Raw genomic sequence first — 17,560 nt, 5'->3', positions numbered from 1 at the left:
GTATGACATAATTTATTCCAACAGAAAAGTTGAGTAAACTATCACGTACAATTGTGTTTTGCTTCTGTTACAGTTGCCCATCTATTATATCATGGGACAAAATGGGTTATATTATAGGGCAAAAACTTTAATAAATCTGGCATAAATAACTATTTTATTGTGTGCTCTTAGGTTTAATTCAAAAAGAGTGGTTCAGCAATTACGAGCCTGTGGCGTTTTAGAAACAATTCGGATTAGCTCTCAGAGTTACCCATCCAGGTAAGTAGTGGTCCCCTTTTGGTTTCAATAATTTCACTTCTGCTAGCTAGATTAGTTGGTTCTAATGTTCATTTTATTTTATAGGTGGACATACATTGAGTTCTACAGCCGTTACAGCATTCTTATGTCTCAGCATGAACTCTCTTTGAACGATAAGAAACAAATTTGCAAGATCGTTTTGCAGCGGCTAATCCAGGTCAGAGCTTTTTGTTCTGTTTGTTCTTAGTATCAAACTCCCAGTGTTCCTTTGATACACATAAATGAAAATACATTCTTTGCCCAAATATGTTACTGCTGTTTTATGAAGGCTGGCATTAGGATTTGTATCTTGTTTCAACAGATTTTAAACATATTTAACATTTCCCACCCCAGGATCCTGGCCAGTATCAGTTTGGCAGAACAAAAATTTTCTTCAGAGCAGGGCAAGTTGCATATCTGGAAAAGCTACGGTCAGATAAGTTGAGGCAAGCGTGCATTGTGATTCAAAAGAATATTCGAGGATGGCTCCAGAGGAAAAAATTCCTTCATATAAGACAAGCAGCGATTACAATACAGCAGTATTTCCGAGGACAGCGTGCTGTAAGGTAATTTTGCACCAAACCCCTGTTACTTATTGACAAATGTGTGACTCAGTGGAAGGACAGAGGTCATGCCTAGAATTCCATCTGGCAGTCGCTGTGCTGGAACAGATATTTGTTCCCAGTTCCTGTGTTCTTGGGGCCAGTCTGTTAGTAGTTAGTCTAGGAGACCAGCCTGCCTGCCTGCCTGCCTGCCTGCCTTCCTTCCTTCCTTCCTTCCTTCCTTCCTTCCTTCCTTCCTTCCTTCCTTCCTTCCTTCCTTCCTTCCGCATATGATTAAAACTGTTGGTAAACCTTTTACCTAACAGGTTGATTAACATTATGGTAAAATTGATTAATTGCTTCAGGAATTGCTAACTGGTTAACTCTTTGCTGGATAGGATAAAATGGAGTAGCAGAGTGGCCAAGGACTGGGGAAGCCATATGTCCCTGGGTGGAGGGAATTTGGGGCAACTGAGCCCAGCACTGACTATCAGCCAGTCAGCTCTCAAGCATCCTCCTGCTGCCTACCCTAGAGGATGGGGCATGCAGGCCTGTGGGCTGTAGGTTTTTCTGTGGCTCGCAGTTCAGACTTGAAAGAGGCAGATGGAGAAGGTGCTTGACGTTCAGCAAACCCATCTCAACCTATGCTGTGCCAAGACCTGAGGAACCCAGGATGTAATCAATACAGTTGTGGCCTGATTCCTCCCAGAATGGTGTGTCTATATCGTCCTTGCCCCCCCCCCTTCCCCCCAAAAGGCTGGTCCTCACTCCAGGCACAATAATGTAGGCTGCTTTGGGTTCCCATCAGGGAGAAAAACAGGGTAAATGAAGTAGATAAATACATAAATAAATAGTTTTGGCAGATTGTTACCCTTCTTAGCTAAATACTCCTTTATTTCTGCTATTACTGATCCACAAGATGTTCCTTTCAGTGGCTTCCCAACCTAAGTAATTATAACAAATTAAATTGGGTGTTGGGATTATATATGATGTTCTTTACAGTTTCCTTTGTACAAGTAAATTGCATGTTAACCGCTTCTTAGAAGGTATGGGCAGGGAGTGGAGCTCAAATGCTAAGGATAATTTGTCTTTTCTTTAGACAAGTTATAACTGCAAGAGCCCTAAAGGAAACATGGGCAGCTATTGTTATCCAGAAGCACTGCCGGGGATACCTAGTGCGTAGACTTTGCCAGCTTATCCGCGTGGCCGCCTTGACAATCCAAGCTTTCGTTCGGGGATTTCTAGCAAGGAAGAAATACAGAAAGGTAAAAATAGCAATCAGATGTTCCATCGACATTCCACAAATCTATGCATTGGTTTACCATAAAGTGAAGAAATAAATGCCAAAATCATTTAGACGTGTACCATAACTTAAGAGGCAGCTCTGACATTTGTTAAATGTTAGATACAGAATTGTAATATGTATTCTAGCCTCGCCAATAGTATATTCTCAAATCTATCAAATGTTGTCTTGCCTCTACAATTGCGAAGTAATCTGTGAAACAGAGCTTCTGTAGTACCTGGAAGTCCCAATTCAGATGTCTTCTAAGTCGCAGACTGTGTTAAGTGACTACAGGAAACAATCTCAGCCTCCTCATATAGCATGGTAGTGATGAAAAGTACCATCAAGTCATAGCTGATTTATGGCAACACTGTAGGGTTTCCAAGGTAGGAGATACTCAGAGGTGGTTCACCATTGCCTGCCTCCACATCACAACCCTGGTATTCCGTGTGTGTGTCTGTCTGTCTGTCTCTCTCTATCTATCTATCTATCTACCTACCTATGGAGCATTGCCGTGTAAAGCATTATGTAAGTGCCTGTTGTTGACAATGTTATGTGTTAAATTATATATGGAATATCAGGGTGAGGCTCTCACGCCCCTAAGACAGTCTCCATACTATCTGCCATCAAAGGGGGGAACTTTCCTACCAGCCTCAGATTTGGAAAAGAAGAAGATGATGATGATATTGGATTTATATCCCGCCGCATACTCTGAATCTCAAAGTCTCAGAGCAGCTCACAGTCTCCTTTACCTTCCTCTCCCACAGCAGATCCCCCTGTGAGGTGGGTGGGGCTGAGAGGGCTCTCACGGCAGCTGCCCTTTCAAGGACAACCTCTGCCAGAGCTATGGCTGACCCAAGGCCATTCCAGCAGCTGCAAGGGAAGGAGTGAGGAATCAAACCTGGTTCTCTCATATAAGAGTCTGCACACTTAACCACTACACCAAACTGGTAGTGGAGGGGGTTCCAGCACCCAAGTCCTCTTCCTGTCCCCAGAATGGCTTTCCATGTGCTCTCCCCCTCCCCCCCCCCCCCGTCTGACCTCAATCTTTTGCTCCTCCCTGGCCAGGTGCGATGCTTTCCCTTTTATAGGACTCCCTGATCCCAGCCCCACCTGGCTCATCTCTAACCTCCTTCCTCTTGCTCCATCTGGGAGCCTATAAAAGGAAATGGAAGCTTTGCCTGTCTCCTTGTCCTGCTCTTCCTCTTTGCTGTTCAGGGCTGCCTCTTAACCTCGCCCATTCTGACCTTCCCCAAGTCCAAGCTCAGCCTTGCCTTCTGACCACGCACCTCCCTGCCTTTTTCTAAGCTGTGTCAGAGGGATCTGCCTGGATCCCAGCCACCTCCCTGTCCTGGCCTTCATCATATGGGTGAGTCTGTCTTCAGCTGTGTCAGCCAGAGTGGGGTTGTTGGAACCTGGCATCAGCTCCTGACAGTCAACTAACAATGAGGGCATTGCTGCAATGGCAAACTACAGCAGTGGTGAACGTATGAACGCTATTGTCTGACCAGTAGGAGTTGTGTCATCTGCTTTCCTGTGCAGCTGTGGTCATACTTGGCTGCATTCAGATGGGCAATTTGCCCCAACACAACTACCCCCCCTGGATTTAAAAGGCACGTTTACACATGCACATCTGGACCCTGAGCCACAAGTGCACCCACCTCGCCATCTGATGGCTCTACTCCACTTCAAAAAGCTGCCGTGTACATCCCAGTGGCAAACTGCTGAAGTGCTTCCCTGCCATGTTTCTGGGTCGTCTGAAGAAGGAGAAGAGAAGATTGGATTTATACCCTGCCTTTCATACCTGAATGAGTGGCTTACAATCTCCTTTCCCTTCCCCTCTCCACAACAGACAACTTGTGAGGTAGGTGGGGCTGAGAGAGCTCTCTCAGAACTGCTCTTGAGCAGAACAGCTCTGAGAGAACTTATGGCTGACCCAAGGTCACATCAGCAGGTGCAGGAGGAGGAATGGGGAATCAAACCCCCAGGGTGCACCATGGAACAGCCAGGGCATGTCATGGAAGTGCTTTGTTGTGACATAGCTTGTGTTGTTGTCACATCATTTTGATTTAGTATATATGTTTTCTTCCCTCTGTTTTCTTATACAGATGCTTGAAGAACACAAAGCTGTCATTCTCCAGAAATACGCCCGAGCTTGGCTCGCTAGACGCAGATTCCAGAGTATTCGCCGTTTCGTTTTGAACATCCAGCTTTCGTACAGGGTTCAGCAACTGCAGAAAAAACTGGAAGACAAGGTAGATAAAAAGTATCAATTGTTCTGTCATTTAAATTACAATGGATGTTTTATATTTTGATAAAATAACTATTGGTTTTCCAGGAATGTTTATCTGGTCATCCTTGTATCACAGACTTGCAGTTGATGTTTATTTGACATAATCCCATATTCACATTAATAAATTAATGTTAGCATTGCTTGTCAGAATATGGCCAAGCTTCAGTCTTTTCCTGATTGTTCTGCAGATGGCTAGGGTAGTATAGTATTTGAGTATTGGCCTAGAATATGAGAGAACCAGATTTGAATCCCAGTCGACCACAGATATTCAGAGGAGCCTGAAAGCTTTTGTTTTGAATAAATTTTCAGCTAGCTTGTGATTTAGTTCTTTAATTGGGAGGGATGATGGCTCAGTGGTAGAGCATCTGCTTGGTAAGCAGAAGGTCCCAGGTTCAATCCCCAGTATCTCCAACTAAAAAGGGTCTAGGCAAGTAGGTGTAAAAAACCTCAGCTTGAGCCCCTGGAGAGCTGCTGCCAGTCTGAGTAGATAATACTGATTTTGATGGACCGAGGGTCTGATTCAGTAGAAGGCAGCTTCATATGTTCAGTATAAAACATTTTCTCATATTGATAGCATATCTATATTAGTAATAACTGTGCTAAGCACTTTTCACTCAGTAGCTTTTTTAAAAAGAAGAAATTCTGGTTCATTTGAAGTACTAGAAAAGTGCAAACTTCATGAGGCACAGATTATGAAGAAGTGCTCCTGAACAAGTCTCAATTAATTGGAGCTGTGCATAACTCTACGTTCCATGAGGATTCGCTACTGCATCAGTGCATCCCATTAATGAACATATTTGTTGCATTCTTTTTAACCAAGGAAGAACAGATATTATTGTATATAATACTTGGTAGATAAAATAAGTGGGAACTTAGCCTCTTGGTTTCTGTGGTGGACATGTTAATTTTACCAGTTGTCTAAGCAGACCAATAGAGCATTTCTGTTGCCTAGTCTTAATTTTGTATTAATTTCAGAATAAGGAAAACCATGCCTTATTGGAGAGATTGACCACTCTAGCCTCAAACCATTCCAATGATGTAGAAATAATTCAAAAGCTTCACCTGGATCTTGAGAAATCAGCCACACAAAAGAAAAAAGCTGAAGAGAAAGAGAAGAAAAACAGGGATGACTATCAACAGGTACAAATGAATGGAATGTGCAATACAATAACAACTCCAGAATAACTGGCAATGCATTTGGCTAGAAATTATGAGTGCTTTGGAATATTTATGCACTAATTAAATTAGTGATTGCTCATAAAAGGGCGACCTGTCAGAGTTTTTACTGTCTTTACTTCTTTTTAGAGGATCTCAGAATTTGAAAATCAGAACTCAAAGCTGCAGAAACAGAAGGAGGAACTAGAAAGGAAGCTTCAGGAGAAAACGGAGGAAATGAAAGGTGCAGTGATTCACATGTCTATGGGGTACCTTTGAAATGATGAGTAGAAAGCACGACAGGATACGGGGCAAGGTTTGCTGTGTTTATAAATCAGTACACGTGATGGGACGGGATGCATTGATGTAGTGGTGTATCCTCATGGGTAGTAGAGTTATGCACAGCTCCAATTGATTGATACTTGTCCAGGAGCGCTTCCTCGTGATCTGTGCCTCATGATGTTATGCCAGTATTCCAGAGGTGGCCTTAGCCAGTGGGCAAGAGTGGGCTGGAAGGGTCCCTGACCACCCACATGCGCCCCAAGTAGATGAGGAAACAAAAATATGTGGTCCTTACTCTTGCCACCACTTGTGCCCACCCCACCCAGGGCTTGGGAATCTGATTTCCAGTTAAGGTCGCCAATCTCCAGGTGGCACCTGAAGATCTTCTTCGTGGTCTCTGTGCAGTCCCACACATGGGTCTTGCCGCAGGCAACGGATCCATACCTCGGAGCTCCAATAGCTCGCCTATAGCGTCTTTTGGCGCGCTTTCCTCCCGCCCTGGGGAGCAGGCAGCGACTGCGCATGCCTGGAGCGGGGGGAGAGCGCCCATTCCACTCAGTTTCTTCCCTACCGCCGCCCGGACAACACCCTCCTCGCTGCATTCCTCCTTAGCTCGTCAGTTACCTCATCCTTTGCGTTTCTCTCTCTTCTCATCTCCGCTTGGTATTGTATTCCTCTCCTTCTTATATTTCCCTTTTCGTCCCGAAAAATTAAAAAAAAAAAAAAGAGGCCCGTCTCTGCGCTATCTTTCCCCTCTTCTCCCTCCCCTCCCTCCCTTGTCCGGAGCGCATGGAAGGGAAAGTTACCTTTAAAAAGTGCACGCGCTGTGGGACCAAAATCCCCACCTCGGACGGCCACAGCCACTGCCTATTCTGCCTGGGGGAAGCCCATCGAGTCGACTCCTGTCCTCACTGTGCTAACTTCGGCAAGCAGGCCCGTAAGAACCGTGCAGCCAGGCTCCGGAGTTTCCTGATTGAATTGTCCCTGAGGGCTATGCCCGCGTCGGGCTCGCCGCCTCCCCAACAACGAGCGGGAGATTCGGCCTCTATGGACGTGGTTCTCTCTAAACAGAAGCACAAGTCCGAAAAGAAACCCTCGAAGCACGCCGATACCGGCCATAAGACTTCGAAGAAATCGCGCCATTTTGAATCCACGGATTCGGCGCCCAAAAAAGCTCGTCATTCCGAATCGGCTTCGAGGAAACTCCACGAGTCACATTCGGTTCCCAAGAAGCCTCGGGCACCTACCTCGACTTCGACATTCATGGATCCCACGCCTCCAGCACAGCCGTCACTTCCGCCCGAACTGTCGGCCCCGTCGGACGTCATCACCGACATGCCGCAACTGATGCCTCACTCATCCACAGCAGTGGAGGTCATACCAATTCAATCCCGTTCACCTTCGGTGCATAGCGTGGTTCCTTCGGAGTTTCTAGAGCCCGATCCGACTACCGACTCGACTCAAGCATACCTTAAACCACCTCTTCGGATCAGATCCTTCCGAGATATCGGGATTTCTCCCCTGTACAAGGACTCCGCAACTCAGGCTCCCGCTAATCGAGCTCGTTCTCGTTCGCCTGCTTATCCTCCTACACATCGAATCCGATCCCGGTCGCTGACATTCCGAGGTCGCTCCAGATCTCCACGTGGGCGCCGCGATTCCGGCTCTTCGAGTTACTATCAGGACTACTATGCCCCTGGAAGGTTCGACCGCCTTTACTCTCGGTCTCCTTCGCCCAGACGCCGGCCTTACCACCACTCCTCTCGCTCCCCATCTGTAGAGGGATCGCGTTACTCCCCGTACTCAGCACAATTCTTCGGCCGTGAGGTTCTCACACCTCGGATCCGGTACGAGGACTCCCCTGGACCCCGTGGACGCGATCGGCTTCGAGATTCTCCACGACCCCGTGATCGCGATCGGCTTCGAGATTCTCCACGACCCCGTGATCGAGATTCTCCACGACCGCGTGATCAGGATCGGACCCGAGAACTTGATTATTCTCGTGATTCTCCTCGACTCCGTGACCACCGTCGGATTCGAGAGCACGAATACCACTCCCATGTGGAGCCGCTTCGAGTCCGGGACCATTATCATCATCGTGATGTTGCTAGGCCGCGCACTCCATCAGCCTCGGCTTTGATTGCTCCCCCGGTTTCCGCTCCTACGGACCAGCGTGATCAGATCGTAAAGCCTAAGACTGGCACTTCGGACCCGATCCCGCCTCCACATCCTCCTTCGGGTGAGGACTTCCACTCCGAAGGTGACTCGTCAGCATCATCAGACTCTGAAGACCATCCGGACTCGGTAGTCTCTGACTCGGCGCCACAGCCCCGACTTTCCCCATCGGACGCGTCCAAGGCCTATCTCCATCTGATCACCACCATGGCCGAGGCCTTAAAGATTACTCTTCTGTTGGACTCACCAAAGGTGTCTGACATTGTACATGACTTGGTGCAAGCGGACTTCCCACCGGGTTCACTACTTCCAATGCTACCTGTGCACCTCAAAGGCCTCCGTGAGACCTGGGACAAGCCTGCTTCAGTCCCACCCACTTCTAAACGTTTTGATTCTCTCTACAGAGTTCACGCTCCCGAGGCCAAATTCCTTGCTTCCCATCCAGCACCTAATTCTATCATTGTGCATTCAGCCACTAAGGCTAAGCCCTCCAGACATCCGACACCTCCAGACCGAGAGGGCAGGAAGTTGGACACTTTGGCCAGGAAAATGTTCAACCTCGCTTCCACAAATTCCAAGCTAAATAACTATCTAGCCTACTTTTCGGCTTACATCTTCAACTTGGCTAACCAATTTACGCCTCTCATCCCTTCCCTTCCCGAACCTTCCCAGAGAACGGCCTCTAGTTTGGTATCCGAACTGTCTAGAGTGTCGAAACAACAGATAAACACCATACGCCACGCTGTTTCCTGCTCATCCAGGGTCTTTGCGTCATCTGTTGCCCTGCGTCGCCACGCCTGGCTAAGGTCCACCAACTTACAGCCGGACATTAAGCAGAAGATTGAAGACCTCCCTTTTGATGGTCTGGGCCTCTTCCATGCTTCTACCGACGAGGTTCTCACCTCAGTGGATGATGGACGCAAGCGTGCTAAACGCTTGGGAGTTTCCCAACCGTTCTCCCAACAGTTCAACCGTACAAAACCCTGGAGACCATCATTCCAGAAGCGTCAACGGTCACCCAAGCGAAATGACTTCTGGAAGAGGAAGAGTGTGCAGCAGAAGCCTCAGTTTCAACAAAGACCTCGGTCACAACAACTCAAGAAGTCCTCCCTTCCTCCCAAACAGTCTCTTTGACTTTCCTCAAACCCCACCTGCTTTCCGCACACGTCTCTCCCCATTCCTTCCCACTTGGAACTCGATCACAACCGACTCCTGGGTGCTGACCATCGTGCGCCTAGGTTACGCAATCGAGTTCATTTCTCCACCTCGTCACCACTACTTCATTGCTACCCCGCCCCCCCGTCTTCACTCCTCCATCAGGAAATCCTGGACTTGCTCCAGAAAAACGCCATAGAACCCGTCCCTCCTCTACATCGAGGGACAGGCTTCTATTCGAGATATTTTCTGGTCCCCAAGAGGGATGGAGGCAAGCGTCCCATTCTAGATCTGAGGAAGCTCAACAAGCACATCGAATACAGGAAGTTCAGAATGATCTCCCTGCAGTCCATCTTGCCCCTTATCCCCAGAAATTCCTGGATGGCTTCTCTAGATCTTCAGGACGCTTACTTCCATGTGACCATCCGACCTCAACATCGGAGGTATCTGCGGTTCGCCATGGGCCAGGACCACTTCCAATATGTGTCCCTACCATTCGGCCTCTCCACTGCACCCCGCGTTTTCACCAAGTGCATGGCAGTGGTGGCAGCTGCGCTTCGCATTCGGAACATCCCAGTCTTCCCATACATCGACGACTGGCTTTTCATAGCTCCGACTCAACAACAACTGCAGCACAACCTCAACACAGCTCTCACCCTTCTGAGATCCCTGGGCCTTCGCGTGAATGCGTCAAAATCACACCTCACACCTACCCAGGACCTGAAGTTCATAGGGGCCCTTCTACGCACTTCTCTCCATCGTGTTTTTCTCCCCGAGGATCGGGCACTAACTATCATTGCCCTGGCCAAGTCAGTTCAACAACAGCCTCGTCAGTCTGCATTCACAATCCAACGCCTGCTGGGCCTCATGGCCGCTACAACATCTGTCCTTTACTTTGCCAGGCTACGGATGCGACAACTACAGCTCTGGTTTGTATGAGCTTACCACCCCCAGGCACAACCGCAGAGCGTTTTGTTTACTGTTCCGCAGAGAGCACTTCTATCTCTCACGTGGTGGACTGTACCCAACAATCTCCTCGCAGGCAAGCCGTTTCTACCGACTCCTCTGATGGCCATCGTGACAACAGACGCCTCCAAGTGGGGATGGGGAGCCCACTTAGAGGACAAGACCGTCAGGGGGCTTTGGACTCCCTCCGAGAGGGCCATGCACATAAACTGCTTAGAACTGATTGCTGTGCACAGGGCCCTTCAATCGTTCCTCCCACTGATAAGGGGTCGGCACGTTCAGATCTCCACGGACAATATGGCAACAGTTTACTACATAAACAAGCAGGGAGGCACCAGATCCCTCCGTCTGTGCCGTATAGCCGTACTACTCTGGGAATGGTGTGTCAAGCACAACATCTACATGACCGCCATTCACCTCCCGGGTGTGGAGAATATTCTGGCCGACTTCCTCAGCAGGGTTCGCATAGACGACCACGAATGGTCCATCAATCCGACCAACCTTCGTCGTATCTTCCGATGCTTCGGAACACCCAAGGTGGACGTCTTTGCTTCCAGGGACAATGCCAAATGTCCTCGATTTTATTCCAGGAGGGGCAACGACGCCTTCCTACACAGCTGGACAGGTCCTCTTCACTACTTCTTCCCACCAACCCCCCTTCTGACACGGGTGTTGGTAAAGATAGCACGAGATGGCACGGACTGCATCCTCATTGCTCCATGGTGGCCTCGGCAACCGTGGTTCACGAGGCTTCTTCAAATGTCCCGCCACACTTACCGCCGTCTTCCTCCTGTGGGCGACCTTTTATCCCAGGCCAGTGGTCAGGTTCTACATCACAACCCTCGGGTCCTGGCCTTGGCAGCCTGGAGAATACATCCGCCTGCCTCTCCACAGAGGTAGCCAACATCATCCTCAACGCAAGGAAGCCTTCCACTAGACTTTCGTACCAACACAAATGGAAGCGCTTCTGCTCATTTGCGACATCTAATCATCTGCAGCCAGAATCAGCACCCCTTAACCTGATCCTGGATTATCTACTTTCTCTACAGAAATCAGGACCTTGCTATTCCTCCTTGAAAGTTCACTTATCTGGTGCGGTTTCTGCGTTCCATAACCCTGTTGATGGCAAAACTGTGTTCTCCCATCCCTTGTCTAAGTCCTTTCTTAAGGGCATGTTACACCTCAATCCACCTGTTAAGCCATTCGTCCCGACCTGGAGTTTGTCACTAGTCCTTTCCTGCTTGATGAAAGTTCCCTTTGAACCTATGGCTACCATAGACCTTAACCTTCTTTCCTGGAAGACAGCATTGTTGGTAGCCCTTACCTCAGGCAAACGGGCAAGTGACTTATGCGCCTTCCGCCACGATCCTCCCTACACCATTTTCCACAAGGACAAAGTTGTTCTGCGGCCAGACCCTGCGTTCCTTCCTAAGGTTGTCTTCCAGTTCCACTTATCGACTTCAACTTCTCTACCAACGTTTTTCTCCAATCCATCCGACCAGGGTCAACGAGCCCTGCATTCTCTGGACGTTAGAAGGGCTTTATCTTTCTACCTTGATCGTACACAACCTTTCCGTAAGGACCCTAATCTATTTGTGGACTACGGAAAGCCTCACAGAGGACACAAAATCTCTACCCAGAGACTATCTAAATGGGTAGTTAGTGCCATCAGGTTGTGTTACGAACTGGCTAAACAGCCTCTGCCCGAAGGTCTTAAGGCTCACTCTACTAGAGCGGTCTCGACGTCTTCGGCTTTCCTGCAAGGCGTCTCCCTAGAGGACATTTGTGCGGCTGCATCGTGGTCCTCACCATCCACGTTCGTCTCCCATTATGCTTTAGACGTTCGTGCGAGACGTGACACCTCCTTCGGTCAAGCGGTCCTCAGATCCATCTTCCACTGAAGTCAGGGGTGAGTGCATCCGCTTCCATCTCTATGTTGCATAATATGATGTCATTGCATATGATGTGATTGGGTTACGTGACTAACTTTCTTCTTTTACCAGCACCCTCCTCCAGGACATTTAGCTGGCTAGTCACCCATGTGTGGGACTGCACAGAGACCACGAAGAAGATAAACAGGTTGCTTACCTGTAACTGATGATCTTCGAGTGGTCATCTGTGCAGTCACACACGCCCACCCAGCCTTCCCCGCTGCTGGCCTCTTGTAATTGTTGCTTAACCTTGTATAGTGTCAGTGCCAACGGCGGCTGGAAGAAACTGAGTGGAATGGGCGCTCTCCCCCCGCTCCAGGCATGCGCAGTCGCTGCCTGCTCCCCAGGGCGGGAGGAAAGCGCGCCAAAAGACGCTATAGGCGAGCTATTGGAGCTCCGAGGTATGGATCCGTTGCCTGCGGCAAGACCCATGTGTGTGACTGCACAGATGACCACTCGAAGATCATCAGTTACAGGTAAGCAACCTGTTTATCTCCTATTATTACACTTTGTCTTCAGGTAACCAAGATCAGTTCCCCTGGAGAAAATGGCTACTTTGAAGGATGGACTTTGTGGTATAATACTCTGAGAGCCAGTTTGGTGTAGTGGTTAAGTGTGCGGACTCTTATCTGGGAGAACCGGGTTTGATTCCCCACTCCTCCACTTGCAGCTGCTGGAATGGCCTTGGGTCAGCCATAGCTCTGGCAGAGGTTGACCTTGAAAGGGCAGCTGCTGTAAAAACTCTCTCAGCCCCACCCACCTCACAGGGTGTCTGATGTCGGGGAGGAAGATAAATGAGATTGTAAGCTGCTCTGAGTCTCTGATTCAGAGAGAAGGGCGGGGTATAAATCTGCAATTCTTCTTCTTCTGCTGAGGTCCCTCCCCACCCCCAGTCCAGGCTCCACCACCACCCCCGTCCAAATCTCCAGGTATTTCCCAACCCAGAGCTGGCAGCCCTGTTCCCAGTGGCAGCTCCCACCTACCTCGTGCAGGGTGAAGGCCACCCCTTGCTTGGCCCTGTGGTGGGGGGTGAGGAGGCAGTTTTTCTGGGGCTTCCTGGACTTTTGCCCTGGGGTGCAGGATCACCATAACTGCCCTGAAGCATGTTAGGGCCTTTTGCCAGAGATGTGGGCGGAGTCTCCATTCTGAATCTTTAGGTCCTGGATGCTGAATATCTGCCTTGAGTTAGTTGCATTATGTGGTCCTTACTCCAAAATTAACTTTAAAGCAAGTAGTGCTTTCAAAACTTTTATGACGTCTCTCCCAGCTATTTTGACTGTCTCCATTTTAAAATGAAACATTTTTAAGATTTGGTTAATATGTGATACACATATTTGACTCTGTTATTTTTTTCTGTATAAAAGTTTTTAAAATATGGAATTATCTTTCTGCAGATAAAATGGATGACCTGACAAAACAACTCTTCACTGATGTTCAAAAGGAAGAAAGACAACGAATGTATGAAATTTGGCAAGATTTTTAAGTTGCAACTTTCTCAGAGGCAATAGTCATTTAAATTTAAATGAACATACCTAAATGAACAAATTAGGCTTGTATGCTTCCCTGCTCTCTCCTCCTCTTGCACGTAGCCAACCAATACATAATTTCTGCAATTGGAGCAAATCATAGTCCGGGGTTTCCAGTTAGGATTGCCCACGTCCGGGGCAGTGGTGCTCTGTATTCTTGGGGCTTGGGGGGGGGGCACAGTGGGAGGGCTTCTGGCCCCACTGGTGGACCTCCTGATGGCCACTGTGTGACACAGAGTGTTGGACTGGATGGGCCATTGGCCTGATCCAACATGACTTCTCTTATGTTCTTATAGTTTGTTGTTTTATTCAAATGACAAACTATGGTTTGTGCTTTCTGCTCTAAACTAGGGTCACAAATAGGGTTGCCCAACGTCCGTGTTGTGGCTGGAGATCTGGGATTACAATTGGTTTACAGGTGCCAGAGATCAGTTCGCCTGGAGAAAATGGTCGCTTTGAAAGGTGGACTCTATGACATTATACCCCATGGAAGTCTTGCCCCTCCTCAAACCCTACCCTCCTCAGGCTCCACCCCCAGAATCTCCAAGTATTTCCCAACCTAGAGCTGGCGACCCTTGTTACAAACTGTGACTTAATCCTGGTTTGAAGAGAAAAGCATAAACCATACTTTGCAGTTTGGACATAACAGCGAACTGTAGTTTGCCGCAAAGGAAAGGAGGGAGTACTTGGGCCTGAGGTTTTCCCACACTTGTTTATATAGCAGCAAACTATGGCTTGAACAATGCCATAGTTTGCGTTTCTCTGCAAAACAATTTAGGTTGTCTATAATAGGGCTAAAAAAGCATTGCTAAGGGCAGTTGCTAAATAGCTTATTGATAACCTAACGGTGCACCTTGCTGAATCATTAAAGTTTCCTGAGTGTTTCACATATATGCAAAGCAAAGGAGAGTCTGTTTACATTTAATTGTCCAAACAAATACATATTTATGTAAATTGAAATTAACACAAAAGACAGAAAACTTCTAAGAATGGATGTTTTGGAGGGAGGAGTTGGAATATGGTAAACAGAATTATGACACTAGGTTTAATCTTACTTTAAGCTTAGTGAGAAGCCTATGTTCTGTTTGAGGAAAGCATCTTACTTGGTAGAAGGGAGCTGTAAGATTGAACCTGTTATGCCCCTCTGGAATATCATAATTCTTTAGATTATTCTTAACATTTTACAATGCTATAATCTACTTCCATTAAAATAGATTTGGACTGCAATGGCAAACACATTTACTGGGAAGTACTCAGAGGCACTTACTTCCGAGTAGCATGTTTAGGATTTGTGCTCAAGTAGGGGTGTGGAATGTGGATACATTTCAGTCTCTTTCTAAATCTCTGTAGAACTCTTGAGAAAAACTTTCAGAACCAGAAGCAGGACAGCGAAATAAAGATTGAGTCCCTAAAGGCAGAAATAAAGACTCTCAAAGAAGAAAACGATCAGCTCCAAAATCACCTTCAGGAAGAACTTCAAATCCGTGCTGGTTTAAAAATGGAACTAGCAGCACTTACAAACAAGACGAAGGTATTTTAAGTGTCCAGTGAAAATCGTTAAGTAAAAGTCAGATTTGTTTCACGTTTTGTTTGCTAGGTAGCACAAACAGAAACTTCCAGGTAATTGTTTAGGATAAGAGGACAGGTTCTCTCATGGATTAAAAATCAGTTAAATGGCAAGAAGCAAAGAGTAAGAATAACTGGGCAGTTCTCAAAGTGAAGGGAACTAAGCAGTGGGGTTTGTGTACTTCATTGGACTGTGTTTCATGTAACCCCTTTCTGACTGCTTCAGACAATACCTGAATTACGAAAAGAAATTGAACTTATTCAGACTCAGAAAATGGATGTGGAGAAGCAACTGCAGTCCCAGAAGCGTGAAATGAGAGGTACGTTTTGAAACCATTTATCATTCAAATGGTAAAGATATGTAGGGGCTAGGCTTATTGATACATTTTTCCAGTTGTTCAAAGTAACATAAACGTGCTACTTCAGCTCTCTTGCAACAAGTTCACCTTTTCCTGGATGTAATACAAAGCCTGCCTTCCTTTTCTGAGTGAAAACTTAGAAGTAGTTGGTGCTTCTGAAAGCCTTACCAGAGCTGTTCTGCAATACTTTGTGATTGGGAAGAGAAGTGGGAAGTGGGTCCCAACCAGTGTTCCCTCTAAGCTGTGCACATGAGCAGCCACTCATGAATACAGGAATGCCCACTCAGCAGCAGTCTGAAGGCGCCCATTTGAAGATTATTACAGCAGTCATATTCTGCTCAGGATGTGAACTGCTCCACTCAGTATGGGGGGAAAGTTAGACGCAGGGCTCTTTTTCTAGCAGGATCTCCTCTTCAAATAAGGCCAAGCCCCCCTGATGTAAGTAAGTAGAGTAAGTAAAATTTTGTTTATATCCCACCCTCCCCCGCCAAGCAGGCTCAGGGCGGCTAACAACAACAAAAAACAACAGTACATTAATAAACCATTACATTAATATACATTAAATTAACCTTAAAAACCAGTTAATACATTAATTTAAAAACCATTATTAATTAATTACATCAAGTTGGATTACATTCAATTGGATTAAATCCAACCATAATATTATCGTTGGCGCTATATCTATCAGTTGGTATTGATGGCGGATATTTCTTTGTTGTGCACTTGTAATTCAGCCATGTAGCCAATCCTCCTGGAGCTTAGAGGGCTCATCAATGGTCATCAAAAATGGTCATCAAAAAGACTAGAGGTTCATGAAGGACACCTAGTGGGGACCAATATTCTGTCTAACCAGGGCTCTTTTTCTAGCAGGATCTCCTCTGCATATAAGGCCAAGCCCCCCTGATGTAGCCTGTCCCCCTGGAGCTTAGAGGGCTCTTAGTACAGGGCCTACTGTAAGCTCGAGGAGGATTGGCTACATCAGGGGGCGTGGCCTAATAGGCATAGTATAGCTAGGATGGGAGGTTTGCACAGAAAGCATTTGGAATTGTCTGATTTTGATTCATGTACAGGTATTAAATTGAACATTATATATTCCCAAAATGAGAGTTAGCAGTGAAACAGAAAAATGTGGTCTGTAAGATTGTGCTGCCAAAGTGAAAATTTAACACTAATTTTAATTTGTTTTCAATTTGCAGAAAAGATGTCAGATGTTACAAAGCAAATTCTTGATAGTTATGATTCTGCAGATGTGAGGAGCAGGTACAAGTACATTCTGGAAAATTGTTGATTTTTTTCTTACAAATTGCACATTATTTAAGATTTTTTTTCCATAGTCTTTCCTCCTTTTGTTTTGTGTACTAGATTGTCTACTGAAGATCTGGAACATTTAAACGAAGATGGAGAACTTTGGTTTGCTTATGAAGGCCTTAAAAAAGCGACAAGGTTAGCTTTATTATCTATTATTTGCTTTTGTTCAAGGTCCACTATTAGTATAATGAAACACATCAGATATCATAACAAATAGTATCTGTAATAATACCATGTTAATTTTTAGCAGAAAAGAGTTATGGAGTGAATCAATAGTGCAAGCTCTTGTTAATATGGGCAAATGCTAGGATATATCTGAGTAAGTTTTGCAGTAGGATTTGCAGACCATCCAGTGGGGGTTGCTAGGTCCCCCCAGGCCATGGGGTGGGAGGGGGGAAGTAGGGTTGCCAGACCCAGGTTGGGAGACTTCTGAAGATTTGGGGATGGAGCCAGGGGAGGACAGGGAACTCAGAGGGGTATAATGCTGTAGAGCTCACCCTTGACAGCATCCATTTTCTCCAGGAGAACTAATGTCTGAAGTCTGGAGATGTGCTGTAATTTCAAGGGATCCCCAGATCCCACCAGGAGTCTGGCATCCCTGCATCAACTACCCTGAGACTCCATGGAGCCATATTTTGTGGTTTACTAATTTTAAAATAAATACAAATTAGAATTCAGTGGTGGCTGGGCATTTTCCACTTTATTCATCCAACGTCTTCTACCCTCTTCTTTCCCCATTCTTTG

At 46.7% G+C, this 17,560-nt stretch overlaps 1 protein-coding gene across 2 annotated transcripts in view; it reads left to right on the top strand.

The window, feature by feature from the left end:
* The window catches only part of MYO5C (myosin VC), a 79,801-nt gene that overhangs the window by 26,645 nt on the left and 35,596 nt on the right, over window positions 1-17,560 (top strand). The window contains exons 17-28 of one of the 2 annotated variants that reach the window (XM_060260303.1): window positions 172-258; window positions 343-454; window positions 631-842; window positions 1,918-2,083; window positions 4,209-4,355; window positions 5,369-5,533; window positions 5,699-5,792; window positions 13,452-13,515; window positions 14,934-15,114; window positions 15,376-15,469; window positions 16,705-16,774; window positions 16,871-16,951. In XM_060260303.1, coding sequence (XP_060116286.1) covers window positions 172-258; window positions 343-454; window positions 631-842; window positions 1,918-2,083; window positions 4,209-4,355; window positions 5,369-5,533; window positions 5,699-5,792; window positions 13,452-13,515; window positions 14,934-15,114; window positions 15,376-15,469; window positions 16,705-16,774; window positions 16,871-16,951 — 1,473 coding nt within the window. The remainder of the gene's footprint in view (window positions 1-171; window positions 259-342; window positions 455-630; window positions 843-1,917; window positions 2,084-4,208; window positions 4,356-5,368; window positions 5,534-5,698; window positions 5,793-13,451; window positions 13,516-14,933; window positions 15,115-15,375; window positions 15,470-16,704; window positions 16,775-16,870; window positions 16,952-17,560) is intronic. The other variant, XM_060260304.1, reaches the window with a different exon arrangement.

The sequence above is a fragment of the Heteronotia binoei genome, chromosome 19 (assembly GCF_032191835.1).
Source record: "Heteronotia binoei isolate CCM8104 ecotype False Entrance Well chromosome 19, APGP_CSIRO_Hbin_v1, whole genome shotgun sequence".
NCBI lineage: Eukaryota > Metazoa > Chordata > Lepidosauria > Squamata > Gekkonidae > Heteronotia > Heteronotia binoei.
Note: the sequence above shows the minus strand (reverse complement) of the source record. Positions and strands in the feature narration are given on the sequence as shown.